The sequence below is a fragment of the Falco naumanni genome, chromosome 8, assembly GCF_017639655.2.
Source record: "Falco naumanni isolate bFalNau1 chromosome 8, bFalNau1.pat, whole genome shotgun sequence".
NCBI lineage: Eukaryota > Metazoa > Chordata > Aves > Falconiformes > Falconidae > Falco > Falco naumanni.
This window is the reverse complement of record NC_054061.1, coordinates 42831825-42856462: the sequence shown is the minus strand read 5'-3', so window position 1 is coordinate 42856462 and position 24638 is coordinate 42831825. Positions and strand designations below refer to the sequence as shown.

Below are 24638 nucleotides of genomic sequence, written 5' to 3'. Positions count from 1 at the left end.
CCTTGTGTGATGTCCTCAAAGTCCTTCGCTATGAGAACATGCTAAATTCAGATCATGTATGTCACCTGAGCCTCCATTCCTGTCCACTCACAGCATATCTACCTGCTCATTCCAACAATCTTACCTCTGTGGTGGACCAAGAATCTAAACCAATGGCTACTTGCTCATTTCTTCATTTTTCAGTACAAATATTCTCTCTGGCAGCTTTGTGTACATCTGAACTTTGGCCAGTTGAGCAGGGGAGATTCATGATCTCATGGCAGAGGTTTTTACCTCATACTTGTTCAAGACAAGCCAATACTCATAGCTTACTCTCAAATCCTGCCCAGTGCAGTGTCATTTGAGTCAGGAATGAATTTTCCGATTTTGCTTTAATGAGGCTTATGCTGTGTATGCTATTGTCAAACTCTCTCTGCATGCTGCTGTCTTTGACCAATTGGCTCTTCAATCTTTGTGCTGCTAAGAGAGAGATGAAGGCTTTTCCTAACAACCACCATATAGGGTCTATGACTGTGTGACAATACAGGTAGTCACTTCAAGAGAAAGAAACTTTATTTTTTTGGACATATGTACTCAAGACCACAATTTGTTCCTCTTCTCTGGAGGTCCTGAAAGCTCTCTCAGGCTTTCCCAGTCATCAAGGAATTAAGTACTGGAGGAACATGTCTTATGCTTGTTAGGGCCATATAGTATGCATAGAAGATGTGTTTTTATTTGATCCATAAAGTTCCTGGTGAAAAAAAATTATCTGGCTTTTTGTGCTTGTTTTGTGAATCTCACATGAGAATGTACATGCAGGAAAAAAAAAAAAAGTGATAACCGTTAAATAACCTCTATAGCCTTTGATGGACTCTTTCAAACTCTGATATGAGATCTGACACATCAAATCTTTGGGAAACTTTTCCTGTTTAAGCCTAAAATTATGAATTTGGCAACTTCCAAGGTGGAGGCATTTTAAGTTGGAAAAATGTTCCAGACATAATCCTGTCATCTTCCTTTCCATTGCAAAGATGATCACTTCCTCCTCATTTGCACCAGGGACAGAGTTTGAAACTTCTTCACAGAATCTGCAAAAGTTATGGAAAAAACCTAATAAGTACTACTGAAGATTGTTCCTGGTTCAGGAGGCCCTGATATATCCATTAGTCAGGTCCAGTGTAGGAATTCCTGGAAAGTCTGTCTGTGACTGCTGAGGTGCCAGGATCCATTGAAGCTATTTTGCTGTGGGAATTATAATAGCTATATATCTCAGTGTGTGTTTCAGATATATATGAATCTGGTAAAGCTTACTTGTAGTCTACTTATATGGCAGGGATATAATGGTATTTTTCACAGTCCTTATTCTATACATAAGCACAGCTCTCATAGTAAATCTGATATTTTTTTTCCTGTTCCATTTTGCTGTCTTCTTTGGATAGCTGTCAAAAAGAAAAAAAAGATACAAACATCAACAACAGAAAACAACTGGACTACTAATTTGTATTGACATAATGTCATATCAGCCAGAAGATAAGACAGACAATTAGCATTGCAGTAATTCTTATTTTCTTATGTATATATCTGATGTTGGAAGATAAATGTTATGAAAATGTAAACATGAAAAAATTGTGTGTGTATATATATATATATATATATGAAATACTGCTTTCTTCTAGGGGAGACATGGTATGCCACAATGATTATTTTTTTTCCTGGATGAATATCAGCTGAGATGTAAAATAGTCTAGAGCCCATTTGTCTTCGTAGGTGTCAGGTGTTGCTTCTCACTTGCACTTACTGCTGTTCTACCTACCTGAAGCTATAGGAAGGTGAACAAGCAGAATCAACTTGGGCTTTTGCAGCTTGCTCACCGGAGTCAGCCTGACCAACATCATCTCAGCCTTGAGGAAATGCATAGGTAATTTAAAAAACCAACCAAACAAACGACTGAAACCATCTTTTTCTAACTTACTAGCATTATATTCTGTATCAAGGAATAACAGAAAATAGGCACAAAAGAACAGCCCCTTTGAAAATAAAAAATGCATTTAGAATCATGTACAGCTGATCTAGATTTGAAGAATGCACAAAAATAAGAGCTGTAGTTGCTTGACATTCTTGTAACCCACTACAGACTCTTTTCAACAGGACAAGATTTACAATTTTTATTGGCTAAATTTTTAACTCATTAAGAAATGCTAATTGATCTCTTTTCTGCATTCAGTTCACTTTTCAATTGGTTCTCACTTCTTTCTGTCCATTTGCTGTAACTTATGTTTGTAGGTGTCACGTGTAAGTATGGGTGCTATCTTGGATATATATTATGTAAGCTAATGTCCTGGTTATCCTTATATACCTCAGCAACTCCCAAAGCAAATACAAAAAGAAAAAAAAAAAAAAACCAACCCAGAAAAACCACTGATAAAGCAATTGCCTCCAACTGTATATGTTGAAGAAAATAAAGACATCTTCCTAAGGTGGACTTTACAGTCAGCTGAGCAGCTGACCAGCATGTAAAAATGCAGTTTTAGATTACAAATATGATAGGGCAAAGGCTCAGCACTGGTGGGGGAAAAAAAATCAAACAAAACCAAAACGCAAACAGAAAGCAACTTCTAAAAGTTTTAATTTTCTTTTCTTCTTTTCTTAAAAAACCTTCCAGGGGGACTGGATAGCTCAAGGGGTTGGTAATAGGATACAGAGCCTTTCATCTCTAGGTCACCAGTTCGCATCCAGGCCAGGTCAGTAGTGACCAAAAATTGTTACCATTTGATGGGTTTTCAGTGACCTATATGAAATAAGTTGTTGGAACCGTTGTTAGAACAGTTGCTGGAAGCTGTTCACTTCTTATTCAAGAAGATGTGGCTGATCTTTTGGCAGCCTCAGTATCAAGGCTACAATACCTGTTTCTTCTAAAGATACAAGACACACTTGCTGGCATTTTGTAGAAATCTTTCTTTCTACAACCATTACCAATTCATAATTGCTGTAACAATTACTGTAGCTGTTAGCATTCTGCTGCTCATTCTGGATCTGTGCTGTGGTCCAATGGATTTCAGGGTTGTTAAAAAGGTAACTGCTACAGGCACTCAATTCATACAAAACCATTCTTTGTGTGAGCACAGGTAGCCTTAATTTATTCAAGTTGCAGGACTAAATCCCTGTCTTTTGTTCTTGACATCTTTATTTTCGGTTTTTTCACCAAGATTAACCAAAGGAGTTCAGCTACTGTAACACATCCAGAACATTTTTATGGGTGATAAAAAAGAAAAGACAAGCATTAGCTGGCCTAGAATTGCAAAGCAGCAGTAGGACAGTGTCATAGATCAGGTCAGACTTGGAATAAATTCCAGAATAATTTAATTCCTAATTTTTAGGTTGTTCTCAGTTCCATCAGGCTAAGTAGCGACAGATTTCTTCTCCCCATGGAACAGTAAAAATAATTTCCCTCACTCCTTTGAAAATTGTTTCTTATGTTCAGACTATTACTGGGACCTTGTTAGCCTTTTTAAATGCTTTTTAAAGTGCCTGCCTTATGCATACATCACCTAGGTACTTCACATTTTGTATAACAGAAATCTCAAGAAGCAAGCACGCTTCCTTTAAAGTTACCACCAAAAATAGAAGCTGCCAAGAAAAGCTAAATTTTAAAAAAAATCATGGTTTTATAATAGATAAGGAGAATTCTCAGTTAAAGAAAGGTCCAATTTCTATGGTCTGGTAATGGAGGAGGCCCTTAAAACGAGAAGAAAATATGCCCTGAAAATAACATTTCTACCTAAGATCTCCAAACAGGTTCTATTTCCTGGGCATGACATTTGCAAGGAGGAGGGTGCCAAGTGATGAGTAACACAACCACAATACTCTGCTTCCAAAGACCTTCAAGAGCCTGTGAAACACAGGTAGTAAGACTGAGCAGCTCTCAAGTTACACTGGTTGTGGAGAGACCCCCTTTATGCTGCAGAAAGCAGGGCACAAAGATGGACTAAGCTTACTACACCCCAAGTATCCATGCCAGTCTTTTCCTGTCTTACTCCAGGAATTGGCTTACTGAGAATCAGAGCCCTACTATATATTTTATTTTTCCTTCCTACAAGGTCCCAAAAGTTTTAGAGGAAAGAAGTAAAATTTAAAATAAAATATAACCTGTAAATGAGATCTGGTGTTGGATGTTTAAGGAGAAATGATTGCTCAGCTATTAGCCAAACAAATATCACAGAAGTTTTGATAGCTCTGACAGACACATGTGATTAATTACAATATATATTAGAAAAATACACTTTTTATCTACGTAAGTAATTATTGACATCTTGCCTGCAAAGGGCTGAGAAGGCAACTGGCCAGAAGTAATTTCAAACGCAAAATCAAATCCCCTAAATATGTCCTTGATATATGTCCTTCTTTAGATAAATGAAGGGTATTACTGACTTAAACTCAATACATGAAACAATAAGACTGGAGCTTGAAATAAATTATGTTGATTCAAGCAGACACATATTGCAAAACTGTCTTGCTTTTCTATACAAAGAAATTAATCTTTGTTATAATCTTGCATGGAACAATAAGGCAATAAAGATATGTATTTAATTCCTGCATAATCCTTTTAATGTAGAGCTTAGTTTCTAGATTCATGGCATTTGTGTTTTCAGCTTAAATTTCAAAGTTACGTTGATCAAATCTACTGGTTGCCATTTTTCTTTAAACATTTTTAAGCTATAATTTGATGCATTTTTAGAATTTTATTATGTCTGTATTTATATTTAACATGTTTGTCTTTTTTGTATAAAACACACTATTGTCAGGCTTCATCTTATGACCACCAGGTCTTCTCTTTTGTTCTTCTTTAAATTAATTTTCTCACTTATTTTCCTTTCATTACATATACTAATGTTAAGTATTTAAAAGAACAGTGCAATGCTACAGTTATTAATGTATTGCTTTAAAATTTATAGTATTAGTTTCTGAACAAGCATTTATTAAGCATTGGTAAAACAGTATACAAAACTTTATTGCTGTAAATATTCTTACACTCTTTTCTTTTCCCCCCTGTATTTGTGTACTAGGTGGTTGTGAATGCCCTTTTAGGAGCAATTCCATCCATCATGAACGTGCTTCTCGTTTGTCTTATATTCTGGCTAATTTTCAGCATCATGGGAGTAAATCTGTTTGCTGGGAAATTCTACTACTGTGTTAACACCACAACTGATGAAAGGTTTGAAGTCGACCAAATCAACAATTTTAGTCAGTGCGAGGAACTCATAAAAAACAATCAAAGTGCCCGATGGAAAAACGTGAAAGTAAACTTTGATAATGTAGGATTTGGGTATCTTTCTTTACTTCAAGTAGTAAGTGATCACTCTTTATATACCTCTTACTGTTTATATGTAATAGTGAGAAGCAATTCTAGGAACAAAGACAGAAGATATATTTACCTGATGATTTTTATCTGTGACTTAGTAATACCACTGCACTGATAATTGATTGCTCTTTTCATAGTAAGCAGCAAGTGGAGCCTAAGATGAATAAAAAAAAATTAGGACATCTGGCAGAACAAGTGCTATTCTTCTTATTTATACCTCCTTTAGTCATCAGCCCCTTCTAACTTGAAAAGTTTCTAGAAGTACCTAGGACTGGTATTCAGCTGTCTGAATACTTTGAGTCTTACTGTTGCTGAAAAACAAAAATCTGCATTGGTGTGATTAAGTCACAGAGAAGAATTCCAGATAGGAAATCCCATCTCAGTGATGTCGCTGCCACCAGTGCAGACTTATGTGATCTAAGAAGCAATTTCTCATTCTGAAGAGGAGTAAGAAAAAAAAAAATCCAGATACTATAATTTATGAAATATTTTCACTGATACTTCTGTGCATAAGCACCTACTGTTTATTTAGCAAAAACTGAGGGAAGAAAAGAAGGAAGAAAATATATGCAGAAAGATATTATAAGGTTATGCCTTCACTATCAAAAATTGTGTCATCACAACACTATCTAGCTTTGTATTTTGGAGTTGCTAAAAATCTTTAGCAACCCAGCTTTAATCAAGAAAATGCTTGACTCTAACCTACATTGTGTGAGTTCAGTAACTTCTATGGATTTTTGAGGTTACTGTCTAATTCTCCAGAGTCATAGTTTTCATATTTATATTTTTTAAGTAAGTTTCTAGCTTTTATATTGGCATAAGAAATCTCAATACAAATCATTAACATGATGCGGTGCTATTGACATGGTCCTGCACAGGGTCTAAAACAATACTTCTGAGCATTGTGAACTGCCTCTCCCACCTAATATAGCATCTCACCTGTGAGACTGAGAATTCTGAAAATTTAAATTTCACTGTGATTAATTATTAAATTTACTGTCACATCAGGAAAGAGCAGAGAGAGACCAGCAGTATTAAAGAAATAAACTACTGAATACGATTTGATTTTGATTACAAAACTGGATTGTAATAGAAAGACTTTAAATATTTCTTTCCTCTGTCTCATTTTTTAAATCCACTGGCCTAGAATCCCCCTTGGAGTTTGCGGGGCAGAATGCTTTATTACACACGTTCAGGAGAAACAAGACATCAACACAAATCTTTCCAAGTGGTTTGCAACTCTTCTTGCAGTAGTAACCTAGTCTATTCTGGGACAGGGATAACACCAAGTACATTTTTTCCTGGCTTTGTGGCCACAATCATGACCCCTCAGCTACTTGCAGTCATATATATTTCAGCTATGCATAGCTTATTCCATCTTCTCTTCATTGAAAAGCAATCATATATATTTCTTACATGAAGACTTAGATTCTTAAGTTATTGGATTTCTCTGGGAGGCAAACTGGGAGAAATCTGCCAATTTTTCTGACACTTCCAAAAGAAAAATCAGTCTAGACCTACCACAGAGGGACCCAGCTCTCATGGGAGGACAAGCCAGTTGTTTCTGCAGTATCTACAATATAGAGATTTTGCTCTGATATCAAAGGCTTGCCTAATGGATGGATTTTTTCTGTGTGAGCTGTCAGTGACAACACCACTTTTTTTGTGTGTGTTACTAATATGCTCTTAAAAACATGAGGAGATTTTTTGTTTGACGTTCCAGAAAAAAATGGGGTACTCCCGACATTGCATCTTTTACAATTGGGTAAGTAAGCCACTAGTAATGATTTTGCAGTTACGGAATGATAAAAGCCCTAGGGCAGAGAAAGCAAAATATCAGCTTGATTTTCAGTTAATGCTTTAAAATGTGCAGAATCAATGGGTTTTTTTCACCTTCAAGAACATATGGAAGGCCACAATTAATAAATGTTTTAGATTCTTACATTACTTTTTCAGTCAAAGGAGACATTTATAAGGTGCTTTTCTATTTGTTATATGAAGAACTTTGGACAAGAATCTAGAACAAGATTCTAAATCTGTCATGTTCAGAAGAAACTTGAGAAGTGAACAGGTCTGTCATAACCCTAGATTTCCCTACCCTTCCTAATCAGCTTGTAGTAATAGTAAAGATGAATAAACACTAAGGTATTACTCTATTAGAGGTTTTCATTACTATGTCAGAAACAAAGATAACGCTATTGAAACTTCAGTATTTGGCCCAAAATAAGGTATAAAGGCTGAAAAATCTGATTTAAAAATGATGGTTGCAAGTGGATATGTTTTCTGTTCATCCAATCCATCATTAATGGCCTTTATTTGACATGTTAATGAAGTCATGTGGTTATCCACCTTAACAACCTCAGGCACAGACTTCTGTTTAGGTTGTGATGGACCTGAGGAAATAAACCCATGGAGGCCAATGTAATTTTTCTTATGTCAATCTCAGTGATAACTATCAATGCATGAATTACTAATACAAGGTCCCTTTTTCAGGAAGCTAGAAAGTAACTACAGAATGCTGCCTCTTACAATCCAGTATTGCTTCCATTCTCCATTCTGCCCTCTGACTCATGCCCTTTGAGCCAATCTAAGAAGGATATTATAAATTCCCTCAGCTTTCCTGGGTTATAGGTAATACAATATAAATCTTTATTTTCTGCATCAATGAAGTTTTCTACCTGGTGTGAATACTAATGGAAGTAGTACCATTTTAATGACAAAACAAAAATCCAAATGAAAACAAGCCAAAAGAACTCCAATCCTGGTGCTGAGGACCTTATTATTCTGTGAAAGACATAAATGAGTCCCATGAACAATTTTTGGTTTGAATTATAAGGTCTTTTTAGTAGTATATGCATCTGTATATAGCAGGAAAAAACCCTGTATTTTAAGAGTAATATAGAAAAGAAGCACAGATATCTCACACAGAAATACTCAAGAGAAGTGAGATAATTTCAGAAAGAAATATTCTAGGCTCATAAAAAAGATTAGAAATGTGTGGTAGCAGCTTTTTAAGCAAGAAGAACTCTCTGACAAGCTTTTTCATGTGTTTCCTTGGAGGCGATGGCCAATGAGTTTCTGGAATGAGGGACCTAAGCAAAGAACATAAACTAATTTTGGTTTGCATATGGTATTTTTTTCTTTTGGGGGAGGTATCTGCGTGGAAAATCTTTAGTATTGATACCAATGTTATAATGCTTTCTGTCCAAAAATACAAGCTAACAATATGTGCCATTGATATAACCAAGTTTTATAGACACTGTTGATCAGACACTATTTTCCAGAATCCTTAAATCATTTGGAGTGTAAATATTCATGGCATCAGTCATATAAGTACACATTCTCTCTATAAGAATTTTTTTCTTCTGTGATGCAGCATAGCTCTTGTTGGTCTGTGTGGATCTGCAAACTTCTTTTTTAATTTCTGGGTCTAAAATTGCTTGAGTATTTCTCTGTTCCTAAAGAAAAGCGTCTAAGCAGAGACAGGTCTGCTGGAGAAATTCCTTTCACAGTTTTCATGCATCAATGAGTGAAGAGGAAGAGGTTGGTGTACACAGAGAGATGTGGCATCTGCCCTGATAATTTTATGGCCTTATGCCTTTTTAACTTGAAGCTAGTGTTTGGATTCTTTGGTAAGTAAATCTCCCAGAGTACTGCTTTTATCCTGCTGGTAAGCATACATCCTGCTTACCGGGATAAAATATGGTAAACCAGTGGGTCTCAAAGCACAATATTATATTATTCTGCTGTTACTAATAAAGATAAGAAAAAGTATCTTGTGAAGTGTAGGGTAAAAGAATCAGAAGCTGAATTCTAGGGCTATAGGGTTAGGATGGCTTCAAAGTTCCAGCAGGTTAGTATTTTAAAGCCAGATGCTATTGTAATTCCAAAAGTGAATGTGAATTTTCCTGGTGGTTATTTCTGGTAAAGAAATTGAGTGATGAAACTCCAGCATTACTTATAACTTCATTAGAAATTATTCATCAGGGGAAAAAAGTATATGTACTTTTAACAATAGTAAAGTAGATGGGAGGCTTTATGTTGTTTTTTCTAATGATATTTGAATCTGCATTTGAATATGTCTTTCAAATTCCCTTGGGGGGGAAAAACATTTGGAATAGATGCTGATTTCAGTTACACTGCTGTAATCTTTGAAATCAATTAATTAATCCTGATTTCATATCACTGAGAAGAAACCATATATTTTTATATTTGAATATACAAATAGGAAACTAAGAATTTGATCTCTTAGTCATATTTCTGTGTGATTTTTTTATTCAGTATGCACAAATGCCCAAATAATACCTTACTTCTGTTAAAGAAAATGTGTTCCATATAAATTTAAGCCTAACATGAGCAGGCGTAAGCTTCTACTAAATGCAGTAGAGGTAATACTCACTAAATGTGATGCCTTGACACTGAACCTCCAGTTGCATATTTTGCTATTGTTCAGGTAACATATTTTAAAATTACAAGTTCTCCTGCTGAGCTGATGCTTCTGTTTTCAGAGTTAAGAAACCATTTTCTCACAGCTAAGCCCTCAACTAGTGTAAATGGTTTTGCATAATGATTATATTCACTGATGCCTACTGATTTTCAGGAAGGATTTAGCACAAAACAAATACAATGAAGGAGAATATTTTATTATTAAAATTATTTAATTTTAACTAAATTTGGGGATTGTTCTTTTCTTAATTTCTTTAGATATTTTGAACTGCAAAACAGTAATGTTATTTATATTTTTCCACCTCCTCTCTTTCCAAGTTGCCCTTTTAATAATAATAGTAGTAATAATAATAAGCACACAACAGCTCAGTTCTTCAGCTCTTTTTCTTAGTACAAGCTGAAATGTACTGTCAGTTTATAAAAGAGTACTTTACTAATGATGGCAAAGCTCAGTATTTTTAAATTACTTCGGGTTTTTTTCTGTTCACTGTAGTTAGTCTAGGCTACATAATTCCATTTACAGAAAACAATAATTCTACTTTGCCTAGAGGATGATATGCAAGGATCATCGTGTGTCTGAACCTGAGGCAACGGTGCACACTTTGCAGAAGAGCCACTGCTTAATTTGTATCATCTTTCTGATGTAAAAGTATGCCCATTATTTGCATTTAGTGTTTCAGGTTGAGCAGCTGATTTCAACTGAAGTTATGACATTCCAGGTAATGTACCAAGACAGAAAAAAAAGTAGCACCTGTAGGATGTGAAGTAATCATCCTTCCCTATTTAGCCCTTGTAAGACCTCAGCTGAAATACTAAGTCTGGTTTTGGTTATGATTTCAAGAGCTGAACTAGTGGAAGAAAGCTTAGAGAAAAATAATGAGAATGATCACAGTTCTGGAAAACAAGGTCTACGTGGAAAGACAGAAGGAAGTGATCACAGCCTAAAGAAGAAAGACAGTAACAATTGGTTTGCAAATAAGTAAAGCGTACTGCACAAAGGATGATTAGTACTCTGTTTTCTAGATATGCAATGATTATGAGAAGTGACAGTCTTAAATGCTACAGAAGGATTTAGATACTAGGAAATAATAAAGACAAGGGCCAGAAGAAATACTTTTTATGAGACTGCGGAGTGTCTGTCATTAAAAGTCTTTGAAAACAGGTTAAACATAAATTAGGAATTCCATTAAAAAAAAAAAGCTGATCCTACCACTCCTAATCCCTTGCAGTCCAAATATTCCCCAAGGACTTTAAATTCTTCAGCTGAGATTCTACTTGTTCCAGATTTATTGGTCCTCTGATACTACACCTTGATTTCACCATTGTACTGTAAATTGCCCGAACTTCCTACTTACTATGTTGGCCCCAGGAGGTGAAAGTTATTGCATCCTGGATTTGTATCTCAGGATAATCATGCTCTTTTTAGTTTTCCAGTTTCAAAAGGGTAAGGGACCTCTTTTCCTTTAAGAAAATAATTCCTTCTCATTTTAAGTTCACTTCAGGATGATGTCAGCTGCTTGTATGCTGCATAAACAAAGCCTTTTTGAAACGGCCACTAGAAATGAAACCTCAGGATGATGGAGGTACAGCACGAACCATGGTTGAAGAGAGCTCCATTCCTGACTTGTTTCTGCGACTGGTCTTTATGGCAAGGAATATGAAGCAACCAATGATCTGCAGCCTTGTTTAGCAAAATTATAATAGGGATTAAATTACAAAGAACTATCTCACTTCTTTGTTTTATTCTGGGCACAACTGGATTAAAAACTGAGGAATTTCTACTTGGAGGTGTTGCCTAGTCAAAAAAAGAACTATTTGCTATAACAGAGAAAATTACTTTCAGTTTTGAACATTCAGGTGAAGCAATCTACACCTCACTATCAAATATAAAAAATTTACAGATTTCAGGCAGAGGAAATTGTTATAAAAGTTCACTAAATGCTCAACCTATGAGGCACATTAAGTCTTTCATGCACATAAACCAGATCTTCTTCTTACAAGTTTATGCCAGAACATATCTGAGGGATCTAGCCTTTGTAAAACACAATCCAATATATTTAAAGTGAAAATAGAATTAGTAAATCAGGTAATGACTTTCAAAGTAGAGCAAAATCAAAATTCTGATTGATAGGAAAATACATTTTCTGAGCTGATCAAATTTTTGGTTCCCTTTCGTTGCCGCTTTTCTGACTGATTGGAGAAGGAGGGACTACACATCAGTCTTCATTGGTGGCAACTCAGTTACATAAGGCTGTTTTGCAGCTGACATGACTTGATCAACATTTAGTCCACTAAAATGATACTGCATTCTATCATTTGTGATAATTAATTAGAAATAAGTTAATTACAGTTACTGCTTAGAATATTCATATATAGAGACAAAATAGAGGGATACACAGCAGTGTATCCTATGAGCAGCTGTGAAGAAACCTGAGATGAAATTATCTAGAAATCTCATGTTATGCTAATTATTCCTGATGCTGTACTCAGTTGCTGGAAATAATTATATGAATTGTCTTCAAGCTCTGTGCTTAAAGGTTGTGTACTGTTTACAGGCTACATTTAAAGGCTGGATGGATATTATGTACGCAGCTATTGACTCGAGAGATGTAAGTACTGGAAATATTTTAAATTGTCTTTTCTTCTTGAGGTCCGTCTATCAACAAGTGTATATTTATATATCTTCCAAAAGCAATTAATATCCTTGCAATAGAATGAAACAAAATTGAATTAACTAATATGACATTCTGCTGTAACAAGTTGTGGAAAACTGAATGCAAACTGCAAGACGCTGTCAGTAATAGGTTGACTGGACAAAATACATTAATATAAGTGACAGGAGTATCGTCCAGACACAAAAGATTATGGACATTTTGCACAAGGTTGCCACTTGTTTAGTTGAAATTTTCACATGAAATCTTAGGAATGATACTTCACTTCTTTTTTTTCTTAGGTATTAATGCAACCCAAGTATGAAGACAACCTGTACATGTACTTGTATTTTGTCATCTTTATCATTTTTGGGTCTTTTTTCACCCTAAACCTTTTCATTGGTGTCATTATTGATAACTTCAATCAGCAAAAAAAGAAGATAAGTATTGTTTCATTTCTCTTCTAAAGATATTCTAAAATACTGCATTTTTGCAGGTGCATGATATATAGAATACACACCCAAGGTTTGTTCAAAACTGAGAAAGCTGAAGTATATTAGCATATAAAATCTTACTAAGATGTAATATACATTAATGTCATAAGAATTTACATTGTAATGAATGGGACAAACCCTTCTGTTTTCAATGTCCAGTTTAATCTTCTTCAAATAATCTGCTTTTCCATGCCTAAACTTCACGGAATCTCCTTATATGATTAGACCCCTGATTTAGGCCTCTACATTAAACCTCTCATAATCTCTTGACATTTTTCTTCTTGATTTGTAGTGATTCTATCAGCATGAAAAAAAATGGCTACATGGTTATGAAAAATAAAGCATTATTTCATCATACTAATACAGATGCTGTTTTAGTGATCCCAAGTCTTCAAGTTCTATTTTATGGAACTGAATGATCTGAAACTATTCAGAACAGGAGTGGTTTGTAACTGTCTTGGGGCCTTTTTTTATTGTGTCATAGTACAGATGTAGATAGTTTCACTGGTACAGCTGGTCTGAGTATCAGATGCTCATTTTTAAATTGTTTTCTGTAAATAGATTAGGTATTGAAACCTAAAGAACTACGCTATAGCTGAAAGCAGCTATTAATTGCTAGTTTATTTTTACCTTACTGGACTTCATCACTTTTTTTGGTTTTGTTACTAATGAGAGATGCTAGGTAAGATCTTTGGAAGCTGCACATGCTAGAGGCATAGAGGTATATGGTTAGGGAGCCTGTCCAGTGCACAGTGCATGCATTCTTATGTCTTCAAGATTCCCAAACACTCACCTACAAGACCTGCATCCAATCCTATGTGTTCATAGACATTCCTGGAGTTACATATATTTTCTCCAGGAAAAAATTTACTTCAAGAAACACGTGGAGTCTGATGGGTTTTCGTTCAAGCTGTCTCTGTAAGAAACTTTTCTTACAGAGAAAGTTACTAGGGGCAATGGATTTTGGTTGGGTTGCCATGAAAGACCCATAATTCTCTCTTTAGCTTTACTGTCAGACTCCAAAGGCCAGTTTTGGCTTTTGCAAATGGGAACATCATTGAACATGGAAGCTAATAGAGATAAAAGACTTAAAAGAGAACATTTTTCTGTTAACAGTGTCAGGAGCTCAGTTTCTCCAAAGTCTGATAATACATCTCAAAAAACTTGAAGACTTTAAGACCCAATGCTAATCTTGTGATTGCTAAACTAGAGATACCTAAAGCACCAACACATTAGTGTACTGAAAACCTGACTTTGTCTACTTCCTTTGTTTCACTAAAATCACAGTTCAAGAGTGACAGTAGTGAGCAGCTCAGGCCATCTGAGTTTATCTCAGATGCTGTTTTCTGTATCTCTACCTATAAATGAAAAGATGTACTGAAAAGGATTTTTTGGAGTTCAAGGGAAATACCTGTAGAAAAATGTTGCATTACTGGTTTCTGTGAGATGGATGTCCAGACAACTAAATGCTTAGACTGCAGACAGCTGCATTTGATAGCTAAGAGATTTTTGCCAGTTCAGGCTTCTGCATTTTCATGAACTAACTAACTAAATAAATCAGATTTCTCTTTGAGAGTTTCTTTGACACTGCATATAAATGTGATTATAACCAGTTTTGATTTCATGTGTTTACTTTGGAGGTCAAGACATATTTATGACAGAAGAGCAGAAGAAATACTACAATGCAATGAAAAAGCTGGGATCCAAAAAACCACAAAAACCTATACCAAGACCAGGGGTAAAATTATTTGTACACATCGGAGCAATAGCTATTTACAAACAATCTTTTTATTGATATAGAGAGAGCAGAAATATGCCCATGTGAAAATTATCATTAACTAGTGTATCAGTCAGGAAACATGGAAAATGAAAAGAGTAAAAAAAAAAAAAATTCTCCTTTGCAACCATTGCATGTATGAATATACAAACAAAGGAGGTTGAAGTAAGCTGTTGTATTCACTTTGACCACTCTACTTAAATCACTAGTCACATTTTTATTGAAGTCTCATAGGCCTTACCACGTGTGTCTTTCTACTTTGTTCTAACAGGAAAAGAAAAACAACTGCAGTTTGTATTGGATGTTTCTTTTTTTCTTTTCTCCTCAGAACAAATTCCAAGGCATGGTCTTTGATTTTGTGACACAGCAAGTATTTGACATCAGCATCATGATTCTTATTTGTCTTAACATGGTTACCATGATGGTAGAAACTGATGACCAGAGTGAAGAAATGGAAAATATTTTGTACTGGATAAACCTGGTGTTTATTGTTCTTTTCACTGGAGAATGTGTCCTGAAATTAATTTCACTTCGCCATTACTATTTCACTATAGGCTGGAACATTTTTGATTTTGTAGTTGTCATCCTTTCAATAGTAGGTATGTCTTGTTTATTAAACTAAAAAATTGGTAAAACAAATATAGGGTGAACTTTTACTTGTATACAGCTATATGGCAAACTTTACAAATAAATCATGCAGATTTTCATTTTAACTAATACTTTACCTAATCCAGCCATGAAAACTGTTACCATCATTCAACATATGTTGCATGTTCACATATAACTGTTACAACAGAAATCATGAATGTGGAATCTACATAATATTTTTAATTGCTACATAGAACCACAAATTTTAAAGCTATTTTTCTAAATTGCTACCATGATATGGAGATTAAGTGGTACTGAGTCTTGGTTCTATTTTTTTCTGTCTTAGGTATGTTTTTAGCTGAGATGATTGAGAAGTATTTTGTGTCCCCCACACTATTCAGAGTCATCCGACTTGCCAGAATCGGTCGAATCCTGCGCCTCATTAAAGGCGCTAAGGGAATCCGCACTCTGCTTTTCGCTTTGATGATGTCGCTTCCTGCTTTGTTCAACATTGGCCTGCTGCTCTTCCTGGTCATGTTTATCTATGCGATATTTGGCATGTCCAACTTTGCCTATGTCAAGAGGGAAGCTGGTATAGATGACATGTTCAACTTTGAAACGTTTGGCAACAGCATGATCTGCCTCTTTCAAATTACCACGTCTGCTGGCTGGGATGGTTTGCTAGCCCCAATTCTTAACAGTGGGGAGCCAGACTGTGACCCTAACAAAGCTCACCCAGGGAGCTCCGTTAAAGGAGACTGCGGCAACCCTTCCGTTGGGATTTTCTTCTTTGTCAGCTACATTATCATATCGTTCCTGGTAGTGGTGAACATGTACATTGCTGTGATTTTGGAGAACTTTGGTGTTGCTACTGAAGAAAGTGCTGAACCCTTGAGTGAGGATGACTTTGAGATGTTCTATGAAGTCTGGGAGAAGTTTGATCCTGACGCAACACAGTTTATGGAATTTGAGAAATTGTCTGACTTTGCAGCAGCACTTGAGCCTCCTCTTCATCTACCCAAACCAAACAAAGTCCAGCTTATTGCAATGGATCTGCCCATGGTAAGCGGTGACAGAATTCACTGTCTGGACATCTTGTTTGCTTTCACAAAGCGTGTTTTGGGGGAAAGTGGGGAGATGGATGCCCTCAGAATACAGATGGAAGATCGGTTTATGGCATCCAATCCTTCAAAAGCTTCCTATGAACCAATTACAACTACATTAAAACGAAAACAGGAGGAGGTATCTGCTGTCATTATTCAACGGGCTTATAGACGTCACCTTTTAAAACGAACAGTAAAACAAGCTTCCTTTATCTATAACAAAAACAAAGCTGAAGGAGGTGCTGGTCAGGGTGTGAAAGATGAAATCCTTATTGACAAGTTAAATGAAAACTCATTTACAGAGAAAACTGATATAACCGCATCAACAGCAGTTTGTCCACCTTCTTACGATCGCGTAACAAGGCCAGTCAAAGAAAAGCATGAAAAGGAAGACAAAGATGTTCAGAAATAAAAGCAAATAGCAAGAAAATCATCTATGTGCAAAATAGTTTGTAGCCTGTAGGAGATCATGTGTTTGTGTCAACAGGACTCCTGCTGGAGGTCTATGCCAAACTGACAATTTTTACAAATATACTGTACATTAAAGGTCAGTGCCTATCCAAAAGACAGTGACCCCTTGTCAGTGACTGTGACTGTGATACGGGGAAACAACCTTGACAGGAGGTTACTGTTCTCACTACCAGCTGACACTGCTGAAGAGGAGAGAAAAAATGGCTACTCAGACTGTAGGGACCAGTTAAAGGGGTGCAAACCTTTAAATTTGTGTGTTTAGCATAAAACAATACGGTAATTGTATCCACTGTTTGCATTTCAACTGCCACATACGCCATATTTTTAAAAAATCTGTGTTGGTGGATTCATCTTATTTTTATTCATATGTTGTTTATTATATGTGACTATTTTTGTAAAAGGGGGCTTCTGCTGGGGAAGGGGGTAAGTACACCTTTAGAGGTACAAGGGCCAGGTGTTCTATTATGCGACTAATACACACACAGAAAAGATCTGCATGAAGGCATGCTGCACTTATAGATCATGCATGAAAATAACATTAAGTCACAAAGAAAAACAGATTTTTTTTTTAGCACAGTGTTTCTGGAAAGGAAAAATAAATTTTGAGGTGCTTAATTAATGTATTCATGTTGTATCATGTCCAAACAAGTCTTGGTATGCCTGTAAAGTCCCCTATAACTCACAAGAACAGTAGACATGGATTATTTTTTGCACAGATCATTAAGTTTCAGAAAGTGCAAAATTCTTTGTAGGTCTGGAGTCACAGATTTTGTCTTTGTCAAATGTCTTTCTGCATACAAATACTAAATGAATCTGCCTCGGCCCTCCAAATTGATCAAAAAGAGCCCTTTATAAAGTTGTTCTGCTTTATCCTGCAGTATTGTTTAGCCATCTTCAACTCTCAGTAAGGCTGATGTTGTTGTACATGTCAATGAAGAGCCCTCTGCTATGTACATAGTAATTTTTAACCTGTGGTGCATGTTTGAGCAAACAGATAATGACCTTAGCACATTTATTGCATCAAATATGTACCACAATAAGTGTAGTGTGCAAGCATTCAACAGGTAAAATTATGTATTATCTACCATTATAGATAGTTTGGATGCTATCAGTGCATGTTTATATTGCCTATGCTGCTGTTCCTTTGACTGTCCAGGATTCTTAAATATGGGAAGCCATACGTCAGAGCTAAGTGAATAAACTACTCAACAAGACCTCATTCCTCCATACCATTAAGCAATATTTTGCAGCTACTTAGGAGCTTATTTGTTTTAAATTTTTGAATTTTCAGTGAAAAGCATATAGGGTATATCCAAACTGTACAGACATGTTGAAAACTACTAAACCTGTTGAAAATAATATTAGGATTTTATAAGCAAATATAAATATTGTAAAAATCATTTTATTTTATTTTTCAGCATTATGTACATAAAACAAGAAGTGAATTTTATCTTCGGGTTGATGTCACACCATTTTTGTTACTTTCTGTCCATAGCACTTTTTCACAGAAGAACTTCAGAGAACAAGATATAATTAAGAGAATGGATAGCTGTAGGTTCTTATTTTTTACAATATTTGCAAACATGTCAATACTTTATGTGAAGTAAGTTCATAATTTGCTTCTAAAAATCTACAGCTTTTTGCAGTTGGGAAATGGTGTAATGTTCAAATTGAATGTCTAAGCAGTGCCTGCATCATAAGTTTTCATATACAAACTTTCTTTCACAGAGTCCTTAACCTTTTCTCATATTTAATCACAGATTATTTTTTTTTTTATTCATGCCGCACTAGAACAGTTCTAAACGTTGTCTTGGGTCCACAATATTTTTTCACAAAGAGAAAGTAGCAAAATTGTATAATCCAACACATCAAGACATTTTGTTTCTTACGCAGGAAAATTAAGTATAGATTACTTTTATTAAAATTATTGACTAATACTGTATTAGTGAACTGCATGCAGGAAAATGCTACTACTACCCTAACTGATGCTAAAGAACATTATTAATGCGCCAAAATAATAAAGATTACATTTTTTATTGTATGTTCTTTTTGTCTTTATTACCTGACATTAATATAAAAAAGGTACGCTTCTAAAACCATAGAATGAGAGGATACTGAAAACCTTCACAGCCAGTTACACTGTTCTTCCACATAAGCAAATCCTTGGGACTTGCTTCTTAGTGGCCAACTAGGAATTTCTAATTCAATGCGTGTTAGACACTGAGCATGATGATTCTAGTCTTGTTCTGAGCAACTTGGTAAGTTCCTGCAGCAGCGCCTTGCAGTGGGGTACTCAACCATCAAATACCAGAGCTGCCCTGAGTGTGTCCCGGGAGGCTCAGAGTATTTACAGGAATAAGCAGGAGCATTCATGAGTTTACAAACGTATCATTACATTCTTGCCAATGCAGAAACAAAATTTCATAGCATCGTCCCTGAAATGCGTCACAAACGTTCTGAGGGAGGAAAATGTTTCTCCTTCAAATTGTTCTGAAAGGCATTACGACAAAAAAGTCTAAAATTTTTCCAGAAAGCTGTATCAAAATGAAAAGATCAGTATTTTCAGATTAATATGTAGACAAAATATGCCTCAAAAGACTACCTTCAGAAGTAAATAAATTATTCACAAGCTAACAAGAATAATAGTCTGCTTCAAAAATAAGGTAGTAAATGGAATAATATTTTTTCGTGTTCTATACACAGCTTTTCAAACTTTGCTTTTCTCAAGGAAACAGTTTGAAGATAAATGAGAAGTATGGCGGCGTCACCGCAGCTCACAGGCCGTGGCCACACACAACGCCCGTTTCTCACACCTGCTTTAGGTTTTCAGTGTTACAGGAGCCAAAATGTTACTTCAGAATAAGTAACACGTCACTTAAATATAACGGGACTTTTAGAGGATCACCTTGGCCAACAAGGAAAACCAAACACACTTACATATGGCTTCTTTGGCACCGTCCCAACACTGGGGACGAGGAGCGTGTAACGGAGTAGTGCCACATGCCACAAATTCCTCAGGGAAGCTTACTCTGAGCACCCTCTGCTAAAGAACTGGCTTCACCCACCAATTCAGAGCAAGATGGGTTCACCTCCTTGCACTAAATGGCATTATCGACAGCTCTCATGTTGGATGGACAACACAGCCACTCTAAAGGAATGTTATTTAGCAAAGGTTGTTTGTTTCTGGTGTCTAGAGACGATGGCTCAGAATGCTTTCGTCTCCAGGGGGAAACCTGAATTTCAGTAGTCTTTGTGACTCTGTAATTCCCTATGAGGAAAGAACGTGGGGGGAGCTTTCCCTACTTGATTTTACCCCACTGTTATTTCATTTCTACAGAGAAGCTTTACATAACTTGAAGTGCTCAGTATTAAGATACATTGTATCATATGAAGTGTGGGCCACTTCGTCCTATTTCCAGCCAAAACCCTAATGAAAAAAAAAAAATTCCTGAGGGTTTCCATTCGGCCTTCAGGCCGGGACAGGCCCGCTGGTGTGAGCACCCCTGTGGGAGAGCCGCCGAGCCAGCCCCTTTCCGCCGACAGAGGGCGCGCATGCCCCCAGCCAGCACCGCCCGCCAATGTGCGCTCAAGCCCTCCCCCTCCGCCTCGCACCCAATGGTACGAGACCACCTTGCGGCTGGTCCCGCCCCCCCTCTCCCGACAGACGCGCGCGTCCCGGCATTTCCCACAAGTTTTTCTTCCCGTATCTCTCCCGCCTCCTTCCCCGCCAAGCCAATGGCAGTGGGCGCTCCTGCCAGGCAGCCAATGCCGCCGTGCTGCCGGGCTCCCCCTCGCCCTTCCGGAGCTCCCGCCATCGGCGCTGGGTAGCAACGATGGATGTGGAGGTGCAGCAGGTGTGCGCTGCCGCCGGGCGCCGTCCCGTCCCGGGCCTCTCCGCGGGCGTGGGGCAGGGGCTGGGACAGGGCCTGCGGCCGGCGGGGGGCGGCCGCCGGAGGGGGCGGTGGAGCCTGGGCAGGAGGCCGAGCGGCCGGGCGGGGACGGTCTGGGGCGGTGGGCGCGGGCTCCTGCCGTCCCGGGCTGAAGCGTTTGCAGGGGTGAACCGAGGCCGCCTCTCCCGCAGGCGCTGCTCAATTATTACTGCCAAGAGGGCTACTTCCACCATGTCCGGGCTGCTGCGGACGAGGCGCTGGCGCGGCTGGGCAGCGACCCGGTGTTCCTTTTCTTCCGAGCCTACGGCGCCCTGAGGGCAGGTAAGGCGGGGCTGGGGGGCTGCTCGTGTGCCCCGGCCCCCCGCCGCCACGCGAGCGCAGGGGATCCCTGCGTCACAAAAGTCGGTCTTAGTCTAGACAGAAAGAATGTAATGTTATGGAGTCTGAATGTGGTCCACCACGGCTTTCCACGGCCCCACCTGCCCCCCGCAGTTTGAATCTGATCTAGACCACATAGTGCTGAAGTCAGAAATAATAAGTTGTTTTTTTTTTAATGGTTGCATGAGTGTGGGACAGGTAAACGGGTTCCCTGGCGGGAATTTAAGCTCTGCCCAAATGCCTATTGCATTGCATCGTAAAGATAAATTCACTTGTTCCAGTTTATATCTTGTCCCTTCGATGCAGCTGTATCCAATTTTTTGTATCCATCTGCCTCAGAGGACCTTGACAGCTCATACCTATTGGGAGGATCTTTGTGTACATTAAATTGTTTTGAAGTTTATTTCACTAAATCTGGATTTCAGGGATGTCACAGAATACGAACAAGTAACCCGAAGTGGGGGAGAGCTGTGGCAGTAGGCTAGGAAGGATTCAAGAGATGTTTGAGGTGGTGTATCTGTTCCCAAATGTGCTGCCTTTTTTTTGTTTGTTTTACAGTCACATGTTCCTATTTTTTAAGATACTGTCTCTTCTGTTGATGTTCAAAAGATTTGCACAAACAAGGCACAAATCCTGGCTATATAAAGAAAAGAGCTGCTCTGTGCCCTGTGTAAAACAAATAATAAAGATTATTCTTTATGGCAGTTGGCAGAACTAGCACACAACTCCTTTCAAGTTCTCTGCATTGAGATGCTTTTTTCTTTCTTGTGTCTGAAAGACTTGCACAAACAAGTGAAAATGAATGTGTGAATAATGAAGGAAGTTATGAAGAAAGTTATCAAAAACACAGAAGAAAAGATAGAGGGAAAAAAATTGTCAGATTGACATTTGATGTTGACAGTCTCTCTTGAAAAATATTATAGCCTATTCTGCACTTGTTTCCACTAGGTGACATCCAAGAGGGTATTCGACAGTTGGAGGCTATTAAAAACAAACAGGAGGTGTCACTTTGTACAATGATGGCTCTGATTTATGCCCATAAAAAGAGCCCTAATCCAGGTATGCTCATTAAGACAGTACTGCTTCATGTTTATGCAGCTGTGTGTGAGAAATCTGAGAGTTGTAGACTAATTCTGCCTAATTTAAAAAGGTATACTCTAACTTCGCATTTGATACAGTATCTAGCACTGAACTGAGTGATACTTATCAAGATTGTAAAGAGAAATATCAAAACACAGAACTCTTAAGAGTAAGACTCAATGTTATAATAAAACACTTGAAAAAAGATATCTGACTTGTCTACCATGATGAAAAAAACCCTGCATTCAACTTGCTGTGGTGGTTGTTCTCTCTTGTCTGATATCAGTAATTCTGAGCAGAACTGCAATATAAGAAGTCATTAAAGCTGTACCTTTTTATCTTGCAAGTTATCCTGACCTTAGAAATGGAGAAAAGAATTTTATGAACATCAGTATTCCTTTCTCCAATCTAAAAACTGTGGTTATTTTGGTAAGGATTATATTCTCAAAACCACAGTTGGTTTATCAGGTAAACTGAGTTGTCATGGAACTATTGCCCTGGTATTTTCCTGACTCTGTAGATCTATAACTGTTACTGACAATTTTGTTAACCAGTATGGTGTGAAACAGTTCTGACTAATGACATCGTTCTTAATTGAGTCCTCGAGGATTGATACTGTAGAGCAGCAAAATTATCATGCATTTCAAGACTCTCTGAGAACGTCATGGCAGTAAGTCAGACATTGGGTTTTAATGGCTCCTCAAAAAGTACCAGGAATGAATGTGGGCAAAAGAAAATATTTGGCGGTAAGTCCCACACATCAAATGAATTTTTTCTGTGGGATTGACCTGATGAGAGCAACTGACAATAATGATGAGGGTGTAAGAAAATGAACTTTAGCGTTAAGAAAGTCGTCACGTATTTTCTAGAGATTCTGGAGCTAAATTGTCTTCTGTTCAGCATTTTAGGGCTGCTCTACAGTTGACTGTTTACTTGTTTAGCAGACACTGGTATAAATGTGAACTTTATAATAAAGTTTCCGTTTATCTGGCAGAAGTCTCGGCTACAAATCTAATGTTTAACAATCAGCAAGATTCTTGCAGAAATGGCCATGTTGATGGAGACCCTTTTCTGTCTTTTACGTTTGTACCTGATTAATATTTTTAATTAGAAGGGATTGTCTGGGTGTTTACCAGTATATAATACAGAAAACAATGTTTGTTTTGGATGCCCTTGGCTTATGTGCTGCTCTTTTGTAATATTTTGAGATGCTATCAAAAAAAGTTCTGAACAAAACCTTTTCAGATCGAGATGCTATTCTAGAATTGGATGCAAAAATGAAGGAGCAACGTAGAACAGCAGGACAGCAGGCTCTGTACTTTGCTGGCTTGTTTTTGTGGCATCTTGGTCGTGAGGACAGAGCCCGTGAATATGTTGATAGAATGATCAAAGTTTCTGGTGGTGGTAAAGAGGTAACTATTTTTCCTATGTAAAATAGTAATAGGACCACATATACTGTGAAACTAGGATTATTGCACTGATACTGTTTGGAGGTTTCCTTTAACTGTTTTGTGTTCTAATACTTTCTTAATGTCACAAATTCATTTGACAGGGCAGAATAGAATTCCCATAATGATTTGTGTGTGTGTGTCTACTAAGTATTCATTTTCACTTAAGAAATGAGAGGTCTGCACTGACCAATGGAAGTAATACGTAATTCCGCCAGTTTTGCTACTTGATACTGAGCATCATAATTCCCAGCCAAAAACTAAGTGTCATAGTCTCACTAGAGGGAGACATCTGTTTTGAATCTGAAGACTAAAAAACACCCAGAGGATCGGGGATTTAAATTTTTGCCAGTTGTTAAAGGCAAAATTTGCCTAGGGTTTTACAAAATATAACTTATTTTTGAATCTCTGTAACTGTTGTATGTAGCAGTGTCTTCTGCATTTATATACAGATGTTACTGTGTTATTTTTTTTAGATGAGATGTCAGCTTCAATTCAAGGAGAGAAAAAAAATGGGTGTGTTTTTTTGTAGTTGGACATCTTCGAGGCAGAGCTCTTAAAACTGAATGAGTAATTGTTCTCTTATGACACTACTATTAAACACAAGTGTTGTTTCTGCATTGTTCCTCTGTGTGGTTCAGTACATTGCTTAATTTGTAATATACAGTTTCATTGTTTATAGGATAGTACGTGTGTTAGAAATCTGCAACTATTCTAAACGTTAATTTCTGAAATTGTTAGGAATTTAAGTAAAAGCTTAGCTTTTGAACTATCACCGATTATTAATTAAAATTGGTAGCTATTTTTAAGTACTACCTAATTTTTACTGATGAAGAAATAGTTAAGGACATCACAAAGCATTAACACGTTAGTTTCTAAAAAGACTAAGGATATGCCATTTTGGTAAAATAGCAGTATTTGTAATTTCGCATATTGAAACTGTAGTAGTTGGAGTTTGTTTTCAAACAGCTATT

General features: G+C 37.1%; 2 protein-coding genes across 5 annotated transcripts in view; both read left to right on the top strand.

Moving 5' to 3' along the window:
• The window catches only part of LOC121092833 (sodium channel protein type 1 subunit alpha), a 103322-nt gene extending 84413 nt beyond the window's left edge, over positions 1 to 18909 (top strand). Inside the window, exons 23-28 of the mRNA XM_040604435.1 lie at positions 5043 to 5324; positions 12340 to 12393; positions 12738 to 12875; positions 14563 to 14667; positions 15035 to 15305; positions 15641 to 18909. Of these exons, the coding sequence (XP_040460369.1) occupies positions 5043 to 5324; positions 12340 to 12393; positions 12738 to 12875; positions 14563 to 14667; positions 15035 to 15305; positions 15641 to 16809 (2019 nt within the window). The 3' untranslated portion in view covers positions 16810 to 18909. The remainder of the gene's footprint in view (positions 1 to 5042; positions 5325 to 12339; positions 12394 to 12737; positions 12876 to 14562; positions 14668 to 15034; positions 15306 to 15640) is intronic.
• A 1710-nt stretch (positions 18910 to 20619) lies between these two features.
• The window catches only part of TTC21B (tetratricopeptide repeat domain 21B), a 38726-nt gene continuing 34707 nt past the window's right edge, over positions 20620 to 24638 (top strand). For 2 of the 4 annotated variants that reach the window (XM_040604423.1, XM_040604421.1), the window contains exons 1-4: positions 20620 to 20722; positions 20950 to 21079; positions 22085 to 22195; positions 23462 to 23628. In XM_040604423.1, the coding sequence (XP_040460357.1) occupies positions 20702 to 20722; positions 20950 to 21079; positions 22085 to 22195; positions 23462 to 23628 (429 nt within the window). In that variant the 5' untranslated portion in view covers positions 20620 to 20701. Of the gene's footprint in view, positions 20723 to 20949; positions 21080 to 22084; positions 22196 to 23461; positions 23629 to 24638 lie in introns of those variants that run through there. The other 2 variants (XM_040604422.1, XM_040604424.1) reach the window with 2 other exon arrangements.